This window comes from Ylistrum balloti, unplaced genomic scaffold (genome assembly GCF_031769215.1).
Source record: "Ylistrum balloti isolate Yb309-2 unplaced genomic scaffold, AGI_CSIRO_Ybal_v1 Utg370440, whole genome shotgun sequence".
Lineage (NCBI taxonomy): Eukaryota > Metazoa > Mollusca > Bivalvia > Pectinida > Pectinidae > Ylistrum > Ylistrum balloti.
The window spans coordinates 47775-68882 of record NW_026782294.1 but is presented as its reverse complement, the minus strand read 5'-3'; the positions used below and the strand labels follow the sequence as shown (position 1 = coordinate 68882).

The window sequence follows — 21108 nt, the reverse complement described above, 5'->3', positions numbered from 1 at the left end:
GAGGCCGTACACAAAGGACAATGACGCTGCTGGTAGCACTATAATCACTAGCACGCCTCTCCCAAGGTGTGCACGAGCTATTTTTCAGATCGATGTGGAAGTGACCGGGAACCGGTTTGTCAATGGCAGTCAGGTGTGTATTTACACGTCGAGTCGACCCAGTTTGTAAAGAGGATTGAACAATTGAAGTGTACTTCACGGCCAGATATTACACATGTATTCGACGAGTCAGGCGTACCTGAGTGGAACCGTACAATGTGTGGGACGTAAGTGTGCAGCCGGGTATGTGATCTGTTGGTCACTGTAGGGTGATATGACAGGTGCACGTGTGGAAAATGGTTATACGTCAAGTCAGTGTCCATTATACCTGCCGTAATAATGACAATTTTACGATATAGAAGATATGTGGCGGTAGTCTGACAGTACCGCGTCCTCGTTACCAAGGTCAGGTAAAAATGGCGGCAGATCCTGTTCTGCTCTCTCGTCCCCCTCTTGGTCATCAACATGTGACCAAGGAGGATATAGGACCCCCTAAACCTATCAAACAATTCCTCTGGGAGGACACGCCCCGTTTACTTAAGGACATGATGAGCACTTCAAGACTGCCATTTACTGCTAAAGTACACACGGGGGATATAGGAAGTTACGTTTCAGCATGGACAAGTCCCGAGGGGACCGGGGATGACCCGGAAGACGAGGTGCTTCATGTGGTGGAGACGAGGAGGAAGAAGGCGGTGGTGGTGAGGAAGATGCAGTGGGACCGACAGACGGGAGACTACGCCGCGTGTGGGAATAGAGTCGAGATACCTGCTACATATAAAGGTAGGTACCCTTACAAAGGGATAGGGATACAGGTGACACCCCTTTCCCCCACCCCAGCGGTTCAACTTAAATAGGTAGTATTTGTCGGTCTCCTATCACTTCGGGCTAATGCCAACATAATGTTAAGTTGCATGTATCTCTGGATACGTGATTATAACATACTCTGATGTAGGTACGAAGTGTAAAGATAGGAGTAAGGTGTTAATTATCTCTGCTTATAAAAACAATGTTTACATCAGTAGAACACTTGACAATCAGTATTGAACAATGCCTGAGCACACACGCGTACATCTTACTTATGAGTTAATGTTGAATGTTGAGCTATCCTATATCTGTGTTGTTATCGATTCGTCATAATACATAATTCATCTGTCGTAATCACTCAACACTACACGAACATAAAATCTCTCTGTCTATCAATGAAATATGAATCATATTTAATATTCGAACAAGTCTGTGAAGACATTGTATGCCACGGTACAGTGGTACCTACCAAACTAACTGGAATTCCTGTGTGCCCACAAATCAGGTTGTGAACCTTTTTACTGAAAAATGCGTTCCCCAGTCAGATCTGTGATCAACTTCTGAAGATTTTCGCTTTTACTTTATTTGAAAAGGCCTCTTAGGAACAATGGTATATTTGTTAAGTCAAAGAAAGTTCTAAACCCGATAAATGTTCTTGAAGCAGATTGTTTGTTGTATAAAAAATAAGCTCACGAAGTGTTTGTATTATGTACAGACAATGAAACTCGGACAGTCCATACAGTCCAGTTGTACCCACAGAAAGTTATAACATACTTGTCTATTTTAAATCAATAGTGAGCATGGACTCTCATTTAGAACTCTGTTCACTCACAGCCCTTGGGAGTTCCTCATTCTCGTATCACATGTACTTTTAACAGTTTGTTTTCTCACGTGTGGGCGGTTTTGTTTAATTTACATACGTATGATGAAATAATATCCACTAAATTATCCAGCCATACATCAATCGAACAGGACGTTTTAATATACTGTTTTGTACGACAAAGATTCTGGTATATGAAATCATATCAGAAATGTGTTATGTGATATATTTCCTTCGTTATAGATATTAGGATGTGTAATTTCTGACACACTAAAAACCATGTATGTATGATATATACGTAAAATATATATGTAAAACTATAAACAACCTGCCCAGCGATGTCTCATGTCTTCAAGATGCACTTCTTCTAGCAGGACTATCAAAACTATATATAAACCGGGTCCCGTAAAGCTATAGACGAATGTTTATACTTTATAACAACTATACACTGGCTCAAATAAAACTAGCAGGTCTGTAGAACTATATACCAAGTCCTGCAGAACTATATACCAAGTCCTGTAGAACTATATACCAAGCCCTGTAGAACTGTATACCAGGTCCTCTAGAACTGTATACCAGGTCCTGTAGAACTATATACCAGGTCATGTAGAACTATATACCAGGTCATGTAGAACTGTCATACTATGTTCCAGGTCTTGTATGGCCCTGTAGAACTATATACCAGGTCATGTAGAACTATATACCAGGTCATGTAGAACTGTAAACCAGGTCCTGTAGAACTATGTTCCAGGTCTTGTAGAACTATATACCAGGTCCTGTAGAACTATATACCAAGTCCTGTAGAACTATATACCAGGCCCTGTAGAACTATATACCAGGTCATGTAGAACTGTAAACCAGGTCATGTAGAACTATGTTCCAGGTCTTGTAGAACTATATACCAGGCCCTGTAGAACTATGTAGAACTATATACCAGGTCATGTAGAACTGTAAACCAGGTCATGTAGAACTATGTTCCAGGTCTTGTAGAACTATATACCAAGTCCTGTAGAACTGTATACCAGGTCCTGTAGAACTATATACCAGGTCCTGTAGAACTATGTTCCAGGTCTTGTAGAACTATATACCAGGTCTTCTAGAACTGTATACCAGTTCTTGTAGAACTATATACCAGGTCCTGTAGAACTATACACCAGGTCCTGTAAAAATGTATACCAGGTCCGTTAGAACTGTATACCAGGTCATCAGGTCCTGTAGAACTGTATACCAGGTCCTGTAGAACTATATACCAAGTCACCAGGTCCTGTAGAACTGTATACCAGGTACTGTAGAACTATATACCAGGTCCTGAAGAACTATATACCAAGTCACCAGGTCCTGTAGAACTGTATACCAGGTACTGTAGAACTATATACCAGGTCATGTAGAACTGTATACCAAGTCCTGTAGAATTGTATACCAGGTCCTGTAGAACTGTATACCAGGTCCTGTAGAACTATATACCAGGTCCTGTAGAACTATGTTCCAGGTCTTGTAGAACTATATACCAGGTCCTGTAGAACTATATACCAGGTCCTCTAGAACTATATACCAGGGTTTGTAGAACTATACACCATGTCCTATAGAACTGTATACCAGGTCCTCTAGAACTGTAAACCAGGTCCTGTAGAACTGTATACCAGGGGTTGTAGAACTATACACCATGTCCTGTAGAACTGTATACCAGGTCCTGTAGGACTGTAAACCAGGTCCTGTAGAACTGTATACCAGGTCATTTAAAGCTATATACCTGGTCCTGTAGAACTTTATACCAGGTCCTTTAGAACTATGTACACGAAACACTCTTCTACATCAGCTGCTCATTTCGATCTTTTCTTAGAACAAACGTGGATAGCTTTCCACCAAGCAGTTTGATAAGTGTTACAATTTCCCTATTTTGAATTTCCATTCCTGGTTAGCAACATACCTGCATCCCAACCTTTGGTGATTACATGTCGCTGTCGATTCGATATTGAAGGGCCTTTTTCAATATCACGATTTTCGTACAAGATGTTGTCATTTGACGGACAAACTCTTAACAGAGGGTTTCAAAAGATGCAGGTTGTGGAAAATTATGGGGAATTTTTACGGTCGTCATAGTGATCTCATTGAAAAATATTCTATTTTATTTTGTGACGTGAAACTGGACGTGGTTGACGTTCGTAGGTTTGCCTGTTGGTTCGCTGTTGTATACTTTGTTTTCATTTGAGAACGTGAAATTAATTTCCTGGATTGGTCAAGATGAAGCAGAAGACGTTTACTTTTCCGAAACATCTGGTCTTATTTTCATTTCCTCTGTGCAAATCTTTCATTTGTTCGTAGATTGCCCTAGTTTAATTGAATTTGAGTTTGGATTATAATTGTGATCACATGTGTTTTCTTGTTGTTTCTGTATAACATTTGGTCTAGTATAGCTACCGACAGCTAGTATGACTCTGTAGCTGTACCTCTACACAGGACACAAGTACGAATCTGCAACAGACCTAAAATCAGTATTATCTTGCAATGTGTACTTATTACTAGATAACGTTTAGCGGAATAATGAACAAAATCAGGTGCCTGCAGGTTACGACAAACCCAGGGGACTTCACATAAGCAGAATATATCACACGCAGTCGCTAAGGTTGAACAAAAGACACACTTAGGCGAACAACACCTTTAACACTAATTTGGAATCATTTCTAGATCCATAGTCTAATGATAAATTATAATGCATCATGCAAACGTTTCGCTAAGACTCGTCACTGATTTAAAGGATCTATTTGGATTGAACTTAGTAAATGATTAAAAAAGTAAACATGATTTATTTTACAACAACTGCGATTTTATGTTAACGTGTAACAGTCATTCTTGTTGGCCCGAATTAAAGAGCGTAAGTTTTTTTTCTGTGAGAGGAACTGGATCCGTGGGGCATTCTGATGTGGTCAGGCAGTTAACCCATATATATTTCAGGTCCGTTAGTGGATCTAACCCTAGTCGTTTGGGTGACAGACGAGTGCCACACGACCACTCCATATACATAAAGGTTTTATTTAATTCTTTCCAGTGGTGATAATACTTTACAGTACGATTTTAGGTCATTTGGTGTGGTGTACTTTCAAACGAAACAAATAAAATAGATACGTGTAGTGTTAATGTAAGTATCCTGGTCAATCCAAGTATGTAATGTTACATGAACAACAGCGAAAACACTAGGCATATTAGTGTTATTGTAAACAAGAATGGAAGCTGGATGTTTGATCCTCTTATTATCAAGATGATCCCCTAATAATCAGAGCAGGAGATCACCAAAATATCTGTTAGGAAACAGAAGACGTCAACAGTGAACTTGTACAAAGAGAGGAACAGGCGACGTCAACAGTGAACTTGTACAAAGAGAGGAACAGGCGACGTCAACAGTGAACTTGTACAAAGAGAGGAACAGGCGACGTCAACAGTGAACTTGTACAAAGAGAGGAACAGGCGACGTCAACAATGAACTTGTACAAAGAGAGGAATAGGCGACGTCAACAGTGAACTTGTACAAAGAGAGGAACAGGCGACGTCAACAGTGAACTTGTACAAAGAGAGGAACAGGCGACGTCAACAATGAACTTGTACAAGGAGAGGAACAGGCGACGTCAACAACGAACTTGTACAAAGAGAGGAACAGGCGACGTCAACAGTGAACTTGTACATAGAGAGGAAAGAGTGGACGTCAACAGTAAACTTGTACAAAACTTTTCCAGTTAACCAGAATGTTTTTACCAGTACATTATAAGCAGATTACTCTTCACAAACTATTCTTCTATACCATATTTCATCGTCATAACGTGTATTACAGTACAATCGGGATTTATTTATAAATGATTCTTAACATTCCTTTGTATTGTTGTAAGATCAACAAGTAACATACTGGATTTATGAATGTCTATAGTACCGGGGCAGGTCGTGACACTAAGGACATTGAGACTGACCTGGTAGGGTATTTATAATGAACTATGTACATTGTATCAGCGTCTCCAGTCAATTGCCATTGGGACTGTTCAGATGTAATTTGCTACCTCGATAGCGAACATCCCTTAGTCCCAAGAGGGTGATATTCGATGTTAGGGCTATGTTGCTATTTTCGTTTGTTGTTGTTGACTAAATAAGTGTACTGAATTTCTAGCACCGAATGTCTTCTCATAGCCATATAGAAATACAAAATACTATATGTAGGGTATTGATGGTGTAGAAAAGTACCCATGGTCCTCCCAGTGACTTAAGTCTGTCTGATAGTTGTTAGCTTCAGAAGTCCCCTTGTTGAAGATGGTTTCTTCACGTACAGGTTTTACAAACCTGAATACGTTGTCTTTCTTCAGGTGGTAGACTTTTGCAGTCCTCGATAGTAACAGACATGTGACTTCAAGGTATCGCTGATTTTAGTCTGTTCAAACGGATAAGAGTACCAAATGTCTCTGGAATCTTGGGTTTTCTTTGAGCTTTTAGTTTCCGACCGAGAGCCCATCAATGATAGAAAATTTTCGCGATTTTGCTTTTGAAGAGCACTGAAATTCAAGGACGTTGAACAACTGGATTGTACGACTTTACATTTAGCTCAGTTTCTCGTAAAATACATACCTTATACTTATCAAAACCTGGAATATTGTTAAATAGTAAAATGGACATATTGACCAACCGTGTAATGTTTTTGAGGTAAAATTTTCAGCAAGTGATAAAAAGTTTTTGACTTAAGGCAGATTTCCATCTACATCTCGGCAACATTAAAACATTACACCATATCTAATGTGGTCATATGTTGCATTGTTAGTCAAAATTAGCTGTGAAGTTTACAAGTTACGGGAAAACCCTCTTTTGAAGTGTAACACTGACAAGGCAGGGGAGGTCATAACTACAAAATATCTAGACGTATTCTCGTGTTGTATTACTTAGCATTGATGTATAATTATTATCATACTCGGTACTGGATTTGATTTATATGTGAATCTTAGGGAAGGAAACACATTAAAAAGCACAATGTTGAGTTACAGAAACGATATTAACATTTTTACAAACCGGTTTATCCCGATAAAATGGGGACAAAAACGTTAATTATACGTGAGATGATCTAATTTTTTGTAAAAACGTGGCGCTTAATGGTGTAGTATTGTCATGATATAAACCCGTTTTCAAACAGTTGTAAGTTATCACTGTTCTGTTGTTTACGGACTACAATCAAAGGCCATCAAAGACACAATGTGTGTACAGTTTAGTACGGTATACAGGGTAACTGATTAAGTCAAAACATCAGGAACGCATTCTCACATGATTGGTAATTAAACTCTAAGGTAAAGGGTATTTTAAGTTTTCAGCTGATTTTTTCCATCCTGGAATGTGTAATATTGTCAAATTATTAGGGCCCCGCACGAAAGTGCGAGTGCCCTATAATAACGATGTCCGTCTTTTTGTCCTTCCGTATGTCTCTCTGTCTGTCCGTCACCACTTTTGTTTCCATGCCATAACTTGAGTTTCCTTGGGCCCATCAAGCTCAAACTTCATACAGTGCTTCCTAATTGCATGGAATTGTTTTTCCGCTTCAAAGGTTAGGTCACTGTAACAACAGTAGTTGTGTTGGGTACGGCAGTAGTTGTGTTGGGAACGGCAGTGGTTGTATTGAATACAGCAGTAGTTGTGTTGGGTACGGCAGTAGTTGTGTATGGTACGGCAGTAGTTGTGTTGGGTACATCAGTAGTTGTGTTGGGTACGGCAGTAGTTGTGTTGGGTACATCAGTAGTTGTGTTGGGTACGGCAGTAGTTGTGTTTGGTACATCAGTACTTGTGTTGGGTAAAGCAGTAGTTGTGTTGGGTACGGCAGTAGTTGTGTTGGGTACGGCAGTAGTTGTGTTGGGTACGGCAGTAGTTGTGTATGGTACGGCAGTAGTTGTGTTTGGTACATGAGTAGTTGTGTTGGGTACGGCAGTAGTTGTGTTGGGTACATCAGTAGTTGTGTTGGGTACATCAGTAGTTGTGTTGGGTAAAGCAGTAGTTGTGTTTGGTACATGAGTAGTTGTGTTGGGTACGGCAGTAGTTGTGTTGGGTACATCAGTAGTTGTGTTGGGTACATCAGTAGTTGTGTTGGGTACGGCAGTAGTTGTGTTGGGTACGGCAGTAGTTGTGTTGGGTACATCAGTAGTTGTGTTGGGTAAAGCAGTAGTTGTGTTGGGTACGGCAGTAGTTGTGTTGGGTACATCAGTAGTTGTGTTGGGTACGGCAGTAGTTGTGTTGGGTACGGCAGTAGTTGTGTTGGGTACATCAGTAGTTGTGTTGGGTACGGCAGTAGTTGTGTTTGGTACATGAGTAGTTGTGTTGGGTAAAGCAGTAGTTGTGTTGGGTACGGCAGTAGTTGTGTTGGGTACATCAGTAGTTGTGTTGGGTACGGCAGTAGTTGTGTTGGGTACATCAGTAGTTGTGTTGGGTACGGCAGTAGTTGTGTTGGGTACGGCAGTAGTTGTGTTTGGTACATGAGTAGGCAGTAGTTTTGTTGGGTACGGCAGTAGTTGTGTTGGGTACGGCAGTAGTTGTGTTTGGTACATGAGTAGTTGTGTTGGGTACGGCAGTAGTTGTGTTGGGTACGGCAGTAGTTGTGTTGGGTAAAGCAGTAGTTGTGTTGGGTACGGCAGTAGTTGTGTTGGGTACGGCAGTAGTTGTGTTGGGTACGGCAGTAGTTGTGTTGGGTAAAGCAGTAGTTGTGTTGGGTAAAGCAGTAGTTGTGTTGGGTACGGCAGTAGTTGTGTTGGGTACATCAGTAGTTGTGTTGGGTACGGCAGTAGTTGTGTTGGGTAAAGCAGTAGTTGTGTTGGGTAAAGCAGTAGTTGTGTTGGGTAAAGCAGTAGTTGTGTTGGGTACATGAGTAGTTTTGTTGGGTACGGCAGTAGTTGTGTTGGGTAAAGCAGTAGTTGTGTTGGGTAAAGCAGTAGTTGTGTTGGGTACGGCAGTAGTTGTGTTTGGTACATGAGTAGTTGTGTTGGGTACGGCAGTAGTTGTGTTGGGTACGGCAGTAGTTGTGTTGGGTACATCAGTAGTTGTGTTGGGTACATCAGTAGCGGCAGTAGCAGTAGTGTGTTGGTGTTGGGTACATCAGTAGTTGTGTGTTTGTGTTGGGTACGGCAGTAGTTGTGTTGGGTACATCAGTAGTTGTGTTGGGTACGGCAGTAGTTGTGTTGGGTACGGCAGTAGTTGTGTTGGGTACGGCAGTAGTTGTGTTGGGTACATCAGTAGTTGTGTTGGGTACGGCAGTAGTTGTGTTGGGTACATCAGTAGTTGTGTTGGGTACGGCAGTAGTTGTGTTGGGTACATCAGTAGTTGTGTTGGGTAAAGCAGTAGTTGTGTTGGGTACGGCAGTAGTTGTGTTGGGTACATGAGTAGTTGTGTTGGGTAAAGCAGTAGTTGTGTTGGGTACGGCAGTAGTTGTGTTGGGTACATCAGTAGTTGTGTTGGGTACATCAGTAGTTGTGTTGGGTACGTCAGTACTTGTGTTGGGTACGGCAGTAGTTGTGTTGGGTACGTCAGTACTTGTGTTGGGTACGGCAGTAGTTGTGTTTGGTACATGAGTAGTTGTGTTGGGTAAAGCAGTAGTTGTGTTGGGTACATCAGTAGTTGTGTTGGGTACGGCAGTAGTTGTGTTGGGTACGGCAGTAGTTGTGTTGGGTACGGCAGTAGTTGTGTTTGGTACATGAGTAGTTGTGTTGGGTAAAGCAGTAGTTGTGTTGGGTAAAGCAGTAGTTGTGTTGGGTACGGCAGTAGTTTTGTTGGGTACAGCAGTAGTTGTGTTGGGTACGGCAGTAGTTGTGTTGGGTACAGTAGTTGTGTTGGGTACAGCAGTAGTTGTGTTGGGTAGTTGTGTTGGGTAAAGCAGTAGTTGTGTTGGGTAAAGCAGTAGTTGTGTTGGGTACGGCAGTAGTTGTGTTGGGTACATGAGTAGTTGTGTTGGGTAAAGCAGTAGTTGTGTTGGGTACATCAGTAGTTGTGTTGGGTACATCAGTAGTTGTGTTGGGTACGGCAGTAGTTGTGTTGGGTACGTCAGTACTTGTGTTGGGTACGGCAGTAGTTGTGTTGGGTACATCAGTAGTTGTATTGGGTATGCCAGTAGTTACAATTAATACCAAAATTGTAAAGGATTTTGCTCATTACCAATAAATAGAAATAAGATTTTATTGTGTTTCTGAAAATAAATCAACAAAGATAATTTCAAATCTACGAAAGGATATATCCGAATCCGTGAAAAGACATATCAAATGTCCATCCTCGACAATCATGTCATTATGTTCTTCTTATGGTTTGACTAATGTATTGTATTGTGTAATATTTTCATTTATAAGATAACAATATGTACTGTCATCACCATTCTGTCTTTTGTCCGTAGCCAATCCTCAAGGTCAGTGCTGTATTACTATGAGATCTTTTTTGTGCTGATTGTAAACTATTGTAAACGGTTCCAACAGTGACAAATGCTGTTTTTGTTTAAACTCTATTACTTTCTTTTGTTGATTTCAATTTTCTCGTATAATACGCGACGTTAAATCAGATGTCTCTCGCGACGTTACTACAGGTAGACATGACAAGGTAACATGTTGTAAATGATATTAGTGGTGTTGTGTCGCCTACACAGTCACAAAGAGATAGTGAGAATAATTACAGTAACACGTGTCCAATAAAACATATTTATATTCAATAACGATGACGAGACACGTCTGTCGTAATGATAAAGATTTCCAATAAAATTAGACCAAGTTGACAAATTATTTCTGACAACTTTAGCTGAACAGGATGTCAAAGAATTCACTGATTTTTGAAATACAGTTCACCATAGAATATATAATTACAGCAAACATCGTAAATTATTTTTATTCAATGACAATAGAGTGTAAATTTCATTCCGAAAAATGCAGTGCATCTCGAGTGTTTCTAATCCCGTGAGCATGTTTCATCTCGGTTAGTCAATGACGTTTCCACGGTGTTTGAGGGCTTTTTCACATCTTTTTAATGTATGCTTTACCTCTTGGTGAAGTGGTCGTGTAATGATTTCCTGGGGTACATAAGCCAGACTATCATTGTCCAGTAGTCAATGTGTAGGTCAAACCAAGACTTGCTGACGTCATTCAGACTCCTTTAAGCGTCCACACAACACAGATTATCAGTCTCGCCCTGTATGACCTGCGGTCCTTCAGTAACGTTAGTGTATTCATTACAAGCACATTAATCACACGATACGTCTCATCACAGGTAATCTGATGCCATGGGCGACCATTTAGAGACAAGTTACAAAACTTTGCACTTTGTTAGATAAGTATACTTGTGACCATACAGGACTGAAGGAAGTGATCTTGATGAAGAAGCTTTTACATATTAGATGCAGATGTACAGACAACTGATATGTTTAGCGTTAGACTACTGTAAAGATGAAGAAACAAAGTAAGTATACATCTTCTGTGTACAGTAAGTGTAGGTCGATATCGGTTCTGTAAAAGTGCATTGTTATCGCGGGAACTTGGCCAATGTTGGAATTAAGCCATTTTTCGATATTTTTTCTCACTTCATTGACTTTCGTTTGTTTGATATATTTACCTTTATGATTAGTCCAAATCATTCTGACTTTCTGTCGACATTAATATATCGGCTAGGAGATCATCGAATCCAGATCGATAGAACGCCAGAAAAATTCACACTTCTTCATAAAAAACGACCATTATTTTTTATTGTAATTGGGAATTTTTTCGTTCACCGAGACCAGGCCGAAAAAACAGACTTTGACGTGTAAATGTCATCCGACTTAATCCGACCTAACTAATTTACCCATATATGGCTATTATTTAATTAAATTCAGACAAGCAAGGTAAACATTTGAATTGATTGACAATTCAACGCAAGTATTACATAAGAGTTTGTCGTCATCAGATCGATGTCTCCGACGGTTCACACTTCTCCATGTTTATTTTGTAAATCTATTTAACAGTACATGTTTATTAATAGGTCATTAAGACTACTAATGACGTCAACATTCTCCTCGTATCTAGGCAACTAGTTTTCTTCACTTATTCTGTATAGCTTTACTTGGAAGATAGAACTGTTTTGCTGATACATGTAATATGCATAGACAGTAATATTCGTCACCAGCATACATAGGTAAGACTCAGAGGTATACTAAGATAGCGTGTCTGCTGCCATTGATAACTGGTTACATTTCAGATAGATCGATATTACATAGGTAGGGATGGGATAGAACAAGTATATGCCAACGGCATCATGTGACCGCGTATGTTTTTATTTAAACGTGTGTTGTTATCATGGGAAAACACACGAATTTTATTCCATAACCGCTGAATATAGACGGTAGCATGATTAGAATGGGTCACTGCTTCACAAAACTGTCGTGGGACAGGTATCGCTGTCATTGTGTACAGATTTAGTAATGTTACCCCGAAATGTGTATTCACACACCTGGAATATTTACAGGTGTGTATCTCTAATATTGTATGACGTCACCTTACATGGCTAAAAGTCTATTTGTCAGCACTCATTATTTGATTTACATAGCTGTTGGTGACGGGGGAAACGGTGCTGGGTCCTGACAGGACAAGGATAAGGAAACTTAAAACTTTGTCATTTGTCACTGTTCTAACAGTGAAGTTGCAGTTATGTATGCTATAATGATATTTATTTATTATCACGTTGTCTGCTGCAATATCCATAAAATTGACAAGCTTAATGCTGGCATCTGTGTTGAAGGGGCGATATTTTGGAGAGGTACTAGTAGAATTGGTAGTATTATTTAAATATAAAAATGCACTAACGTGAATCGACTGGTTAATTTAGCATCCCGTTTCGAAAATAGATATATAAATGAATACATATGAAACGAGAAGAATCAGCAAAAACAAGTCATGTAAATTAGATAAACTCGGATCTGAACACTGATTTGATATCTTGATATGTGTACATATAAGTATACCATCCGAAAATATGCCATCTTGGGATACATAAAATTTAAGAAACTATTTGACTATTGTTTGGAACCTTGCGTGAGATAAGGACAGTCATTACACGGTCTGTATAGAACACTGGTCCGCTTTGTTCAGGATCACGCTGGCTAGTTTTACTGTCATTGATAGTCATAACAAGTAGAATGTAAATCTAAATGGCTAAGTGAACTGGCAGGATAAGATGTCACCTAATGAGAAACATATATACAATCATACAACTCAGTGGAACTAATCGGAGCTCTGTCAGTAAGTATCAGGAGCTCAGACGTCACCAACAACTGTATAGTCTATTGTAAATAAGGCAAATTTTAAGTAGGTTTAATCACTGTCGCTATTTTCTTTGGGCTATTAAAATGTTGTTTATTGTACAGGTATCAAGGGCGAGGCCCGGTGAACGTATGGTGTCAAATATTATAGTACAGTAAAACTTCGATGAGTCGAACTTCGATGATTCGAATTTCTCGATGTTTCGAATTTTTTGCTAAGTCCCGATTTTTCCCCTGTATAATATTACTAATTTCATGTTATGTTTAAACAATAAAATAATTTTACGATTTTTCGGTATTTACAACTTGACCATTGTTTTCAATGTAAATAGAACCATCGAACTGTCTAAGAGTTACTGGAAGGCCTAAACTGATTATCATTTCTTACTGTTAGTTATGTAAATACTTCTGTGCTTTTTTGTTATTTTTTCTTATGATATTTACAGGCATTATCTCCCTTGTTAGTGTATTTAAGTACCATCAACTTTTGTAAGAGGAGTTACCTCCCCTGATATATATTCCGCTGTATGACCATGATTAGAAAGGAGTTTCGTTTTGTTGAATACCTGTTTGACATGTTACCTGTGTTGACTGTTGATTATTTTATATGTTCCAGGCTGGTTTGAAGTACTGCCCGAGGATGGACGGCCAGTGGAGTACTTCGATTCTATCCAGGCAATCACTAACGTCAAACCGCGACGGTTTCTCGTTCGAACGGCCACGGTAGGCTACCAGCTAAGCGCGGAGTCTGGGGTGAATTCCTGGGTACCGTACGAGATCCGTCCAGGTGCCGTGCTCACTACGGGCATCATCTTCATGGACCATAAAAAGACCCGAGCCAACGTCAAAAGTTTCTTCAAAAAACTGTTGCGGACAAACAGAAGTGGTAAAAAGGAGCAGGACCTAAAGTATTTGCAGTGTTTTGATACTTCTGGTACTGAAGTGATGATTCCTATAATCATGTCTGGAGTCTTCAGTCCGATTGGGGAGACGGCTGAAGAGAACTTCGACAGTGTATATGAACTACAAGACTTAATACTTGCCTTCCATTTACCAGTAAAAGCACAACTCATTCACGAGGAAGATCAGGAATGTCCTAATATAGTGCCACACGGCATGGTTAAAGTTGAGGAAGTGCGGGACACAGAGTGGGTCGTGTTCGGCAAGTATCCTATCACCAATGTAGAGGAGGATGTGTTCGAACTCCCTTTGGATGCTAATATACATTTACAAAAAGATATATCAAGGAAACGTAAATCTAAAAAGCAGACACCTCCAAAAGAAGACCCGCTTGTCGACAAGGAAGAACATTTGTATGTGAATGAGGAAAAGAAGGAGGTAGAACTCCCTGTTAGAGTGAAAGAACAAAAGAAAAACAAAGTAGGTCTATTCGATAAATTAAGTGTTAGGTCTAAAACAAGAAAAGAGCGAGCCAGTCTGAAAGCATTACAAGTGGCGGGAGTATTCACATCGCGACTTAGTAAAAGTGAAGCGAACTTTGAGGACATGACTAACATCGACACGGCGACAGACGCTGATGACGTAGAGGATGGAAAGGCAAATGACCTAGATACCGGCGAACGAGATAAAGGGGATCTCCCACCGTCCCTTACGTCAGACATGGACGATAAAGTGACTTATACAAGTGTTACTTTTAACGGTCCGGCCTACGGAACGTTCACAGGATCAACACTAAGCCCACAAAATCGTGATCTTCCTCCTATACCAAAAAGTCCAGGATCGGAGAAGGAGGCTCTGTATGAGGAGCTGCCCGTAGCTCCTAAACCCCCGCCTGTTGATCCGGGAGATTTCGGGTGTAGTGGAGGAGAGACGGAGACGGATAACATCGAAAGGATACATTCAGTGCATGCAATGTCAGGCGACAAGGGTGATGATGATGAAGATGGTTATATGAGCCCAGCGCAGCTACGAATGAGAGCGGAACAAGCGTATGTTACGGTTCGCAACAAACCTCCGATGGCTCCACATCGCGAGGCGAAACTTGTTCGTGCACGGAAAGCCCGAAGTGAAATTCCAAGTAACTACAGTTATGATGCTAAAGATATGAAAGATACTAACGAAAAGGAAATCGACGAACTTTTTCGATATACTTTAGAAAATGAGCAAAAGTTTCCTAAAGATGGATCATATACATTGGGACAGTGTAGGCCAGCAGTTACCACCGATTCAGCCTCCGAACCTAACACGTTTTCATACGAAAGTGCTATGAGATTCGTTGACGACCAATGCCTGGAGACCCGTTCAAACTCTGGAATGCCAAAGTTCAGATCGCGTTCTCACAGAAGCTTAAATTTCGATGCCAATGCGACTGTTCGTAGTCATAATATTCGTAAAATGAAAAACGCTATGGACGTATTTAATTTCAGTGATTCTTTTCAAGACTTAAGCCGTAATAATGGAACTTTTACCAATAATGACCTTTCTACAGGCATGCCACCTGGAACCACCGCCAGTTCATTGTACAGCTCGGGCACTGAACGGAATCCGTACAGTTCGCATTACGCGCGATCCTCCGTTTACACGGAGAGTGAGCCGGGATTCAAGCGTTACATGCGTTCAGCTTCCATCTCCGGTCTCAGCGAGCCATTAACACGTCACGCAGACGACTCCGCAATATCTGGAGACTATGGTTACCATGGTGACAGTGAATACAGTTATCAAGAATATTCCGAATATCACGATGACCACTGGATTCCTCCTGACGACCTTTCCTCTTTGACTGTTCTCGAGGTGTCCAAGTCTCTCCATTACATCGGCATGAAGGACAGGGTGGTGATAAGACTGGCTAACGAACAAGTAGACGGAAGTTTGTTATGCTCTCTAGATAAGCAGCTTCTAAGGGAGGGCTTTCCAGAACTCAATGCTCTAGATGTTAAGAAAATTATAGATTTCATAAATGGATGGCGACCGAAAAAGAAATAAATCTTTTGAATTTCTCATATGATTTATTATGATACCTAAATAACCTTGTTACAATAACATTTCTCTCATCACAACGACACAAACTTATCGTTACTATGTATTTTATTTGCAATACCCATGATGAGTTTTTGTGAAATCCTTGGAAGCTATATCATCATTTGTGAGCAGCAATACCGAATCCTGTGTATAAACCTTAAGTTAACATATAGGTATGATATAAGTGTATCTGGCTGTCATGTCCGATCATGATTATTCACGTAAATATAAAAATGATTACTGAACTTCGAAATTTCTTGTCAAGTTCCCATAGTCTACATGGCTTCTTATGAGAATGACATGTACTGTCACTACACACTTTATATAATTCCTACTAGTTCTCAGCTACTGTCCATTCTATATAGCCTAATTGTTGCATGTTAAAAACGAGTTTGATCATCAGTGCGTCCATCTCATTCTTCTTTTGAATACCCAAGTTTTAACTATCAAAGAATAATTTAGAGTAATAACATATACTGTGACGTCATAGGGAAATCGTGATGGGTTAGGACTACGGTGTGAAAGTACATGTATATAACACTATTAACACGTGACTTATTCTCCATACTTGTGTAATGTATTATTAATTGATAGTCGATAGAAATTAACGATTTCCAGCTGACGTATTGAGTAATCCATATCTTATCTGGTCTTTTCTTAGGTTTTTGGCTGAAAATATAGGTTAACCTATCACAAGGGAGGTAACTCGTGTGTTCATCAACGCTATTCAGCTTTTTATAATCATAAATAAGATATTTTTCTAAAAATAACAAAAGGTTTAGATTGAAATCTTTTGTCTTTGAAAATTTCGTCATTTTGTAAGGTGATGTATTTGTTTTAAATTCAAACAATTAACGAAATTTAACGAATGTGAAATGACACACAACCCTGTAACCTTACATATTGGGTACCTTTTGAACTTTGTACAGCGTAAAATAATAAAATACAATTCATTCCTTGCATGTAATAACAATGCTTCAAAGTCAGAGACTCCACTGTAATATTCGTTTTTTCATCCATTGTCAGTTTTTCTGATGGCCAAACAGTAAATGGTGGACTTTGTGTGCGGTTTTCGGCATTTATCATGATTAAAATGAAAACAGCAACGCCGTTACTGTATGCTGGCGAGTTCTGCGTATTTATTCATTTTTTAAATCGTATTGATGAATGTGTAAGTATGAAAACAAACATCATTTACAAATGTATACCTGTAAATGCGAAACCTGTGTGACATGATCATTGATTGTGCGACATGACGTCCAGAAGTGAGGTTAGCTACAGAGAGCTATAATGCATGCATATGCTAGTGAAGATTGAGAGAAGTTGAATGCTTTGTGAGCATAGGACGTTAATATTACGATGGTTTTGTAATGTTGATATGTTTCTTCTACTATAAAATCAATATGGTGTTGTTAGGGTCGAACGTGTGTACGACGTCTGGCCATGACGTCATTATATTGATGTGAGTGTGGTGCGTTGGTAAGATGACGTCATAATGTTGTGAGAGAGATGACGTCTGTATATTGTAAGGATGACGTACGTTCTCCAATGACGTCTGTTTTTGTGAGTTTTGAACTTGTATATTACACTATACTACGACTGATCGTGATGTTGTCGAAGTGATGTGTAACTTTGTCTGGAATTGGAGATTGAGTGTGACACGTGATTATATACCACAGGGTAAAAGTGTTTATGACTTCATTGAAATGTTTGTTCTTAATGGCGAATAAACCATTATTTATGCGACAATCAGTTTTCTTCTTCACTTAAAAACACAAAATAAATAACCATTTCTCTAAGGGTCAACTCCAAGCCTTTAGTCAGTAGCCATTTCTCAAAGTGTCGGATCCATTTCCTTTCTGTGAACTTCAAGTCTAAAAACGTTAGCCATTTCTTGTATAGCCATATATCTACTGGAACCATTTTCTGCAGTTATTCGATGTAAAAAATTAGGATGGAGGGTGCCACTCGTATATATTGTAAATCTTAACTACACCGCTCCTCGCTTCACCGAATCAGAAAAGTCAGTGACTTCCTATTCTTCATTCGATTTCACAAATGATTATCAAATGTATACCCATGCAACCAAACAGATGATATCATCGGTTTACGACGCGAATCGCATTCTGTATATATTTGTACGTGTACGATGCAGTGTGAAGAGCAGATGTCAAGATATATCGAGTTATTCCCCTTGAATTGGGTATTTCACTATTTCATAAAATTCGTCAGTATTTTTACTTTGCATCCTGATAAAAAAGATCACCATGTAACTATAATCAGTTCTGTGCACAACTAAATCAGTATTATTTAAACCGAGCTTAGAACCCTGTTTCTACTGACAAGCTCAAGATCATGTTAAACACAAAAATATAATCATCTGTTATTTTATTTCACCTTTCAACAAAGCCTATCTTCAAAAGTTATTCCCCTTCGTTTGACTCTCAGATAGTATAGCGATAATGCGAAAAAGACAGATCAAAGGGACTGTTTCATTTACAGTGAGAGTACATAAGCGGAATTTGAGAGTGGGCGAAGAAAGACAAAAATTGGTAACCACTTTCGTAGGTCTGTTCTGAGCCAAAAGTCGGCCTATAATTCAAACCATGTATTCTGTTTATCTCGCAACATTGACTGAAAATTCATACGATCGAATTTCATCCTTTTATTGTTCAGTCTTTGTTTACCTGACAATCATGGCTTTACGCTGAATTTGGCCTGATGCTAAACGCAAATTATTCCGTGCCAAAATATAGTTCCAATTTTCAACAGATATAACGGCCATTCAATATTGTAAAATAAATCTGTTTATTATAACACATAAAATCGCTTATTTACACATTTATCTATATCTGTGAAGTATGAATATAAGATAAATTGGTAATCAATTATGTGGAAGTAATGCACGTGTTAAAATAAAGCTGAAATGATATGTCAAATCACAATACATTCGTTACCATGGAAACGATGATCGTTACAATGGAAACGAACATAACTTTCAGTCAATTAATAAATCAATAAACGTATATTAACCAGAAAATATGAACTCTGTGTTATGACAATGATAACACTGTAGATACGTAATAAGTACTTAAAATGTATGAAAAAGACGCCGTATGTTTATATGTTAAATTCTACAGCAGATTATTATCCGATACAATATATTGCACCATCGACCTGTTCAAACAAACATCTCACCTGGTCTTATTCTCAATGTACTTTTACAGGTGTCTCCGTGTAAATCTTTGTTCCATTTTACTCTAACTCTACTAAATTTGAAGTTGGATTATGTTTTTGTTCATATTTGGTATTTTCTTGTTTTTATTCATTAAATACATAAACATCTATGACATAGGGCTTGACTGGGATTCGAAATGTGTCGGAAAACATTCAGACTGGGAAAATCAAATCTCCTTTATCAGAAGGAATCTAATAGATACATAAGGATCCATTCAGAAAATGAACGGACATATGTCCCAATCTGTCGCCTTCTGCTATCTCGTGTTGGGTAACAACAACACACACAGTTTGATAAGGAGGATTTCATACTAAACGATCTCCGATAGTTTGATAAACGATTAAATAAGTTACCTCTTTTGTCTACGTATTGATATTCTAACATCCCAGGTCATTACCACCATCCGAAACGGCAAAATTTGCTCTTGTGTAGACAAAGAGGTATTGTAGAAAGTATTGTCCGCCTGGATACCTAACATCTTGAGTTGTGACATATTTTGGTAAGGTCATACATATGAATGTCCTGATATATGTAAAGTCGAATTTGATTCAAAGTCATTAACATATTTTTTTTAAAGACATCGTGTGACAATGTCCACATCAAACACTGTCCACTTTACATTCATGTATACACAATGCTTTGTGAGAGTAAACTTGACTTCGACGCGATTGTGGACAAACAGTGTCCATACTTACATAAAAAACGCCGATTAAATTTTCACGTTTGACAGCCTCGCTTCACCAGGGATGTGACACAACCTTTAAAGAGCTATATGGTAACAAAGCTTTGTGCTTTTTTCATATCTGGACACAAAGTTCCTCTTAACTTCATTTACACGGCGCGCAGTGACAGCGGGTAGTAGTGACTGAGGGTAGTGACGGTAGGCAATGACGGCGGGTAGTGACAGCAGGCAATGACGGTGGGTAGTAGTGACGGCGGGTATTGATGACAGACAATGACGGTGGGTAGTAGTCACGGCGGGTATTGACAGCAGGCAATGACGACGGGTAGTGACGGAGGGTGGTGACGGCAGGCAATGACGGAGGGTAGTAGTGATGGAGAGTAGTATCGGCGGGTAGTAATGACGGAGTGTGATTACGGTAAGCAACGACGGTGGGTAGTAGTGACGACGTGTAGTGACGGCGGGTAGTAGTGACGGAGGGAAGTGACGGAGGTGGTAACGACGGGTAGTAGTGACGGCAGGCAATGAAGATGGGTAGTAGTGATGGAGGGAAGTGACTGCAGGCAATGACGATGGGTAGTGACAGCGGGCAATGACGGAGGGTAGTAGTGATGGCGGGGGGCGGGGGGGGGGGGGGGGGGGTAGTGACGGCAGACAATGACGATGGGTAGTGACGGCGGGCAATGACGGAGGGTAGTAGTGACGCCGGGTAGAAGCGACGGAGGATAGTGACGGCAGGCAATGACGACGGGTGGTAGTGACGGCAGGCAATGACGGCGGGTGGTAGTGACGGCCGGCAATGACGACGGGTGCTAGTGACGGCAGGCAATTACGGCGGGTGCTAGTGACGGAGGGTAGTGACGGCAGGCAATGACGGTGGGTAGTGGTGATTGTGGGTAGTAGTGATGGAGGGTAGTGACGACAGGTAGTAGTGACGGCGGATAGTGACGGTGGGTAGTGACGGCGGGTAGAAGTGACGAAGGGTAGTGACATTAGGCAATGACGGCGGGTAGTAGTGACGGAGGGTAGTAGAGACGGAGGGTAGTGACGGTAGGCAATGACGGCGGATAGTAGTGACGGCTGGCAGTGATGGAGGGGAGTAGTGACGGAGTGTAGTGACGGTAGGCTATGACGGCGGTAGTGATTGAGGGTAGTGACGGCAGGTAGTAAGGACGGCGGGTAGTAGCGACGGTAGGCAATGACGGCGGATAGTAGTGACGGAGGGTAGTGGTGATGGCAGGTAGTAGTGATGGCGGGAAGTAGTGACGGCAGGCAAT

General features: G+C 40.2%; 1 protein-coding gene across 1 annotated transcript; it reads left to right on the top strand.

The window, feature by feature from the left end:
- Positions 1-455: 455 nt before the first annotated feature.
- On the top strand, positions 456-15875 carry LOC132554749 (uncharacterized). The gene is made up of 2 exons (XM_060219059.1): positions 456-822; positions 13549-15875. The coding sequence occupies exons 1-2, from the start codon at positions 456-458 to the stop codon at positions 15873-15875; spliced, it is 2694 nt and encodes an 897-aa protein (XP_060075042.1).
- Positions 15876-21108: the final 5233 nt, after the last annotated feature.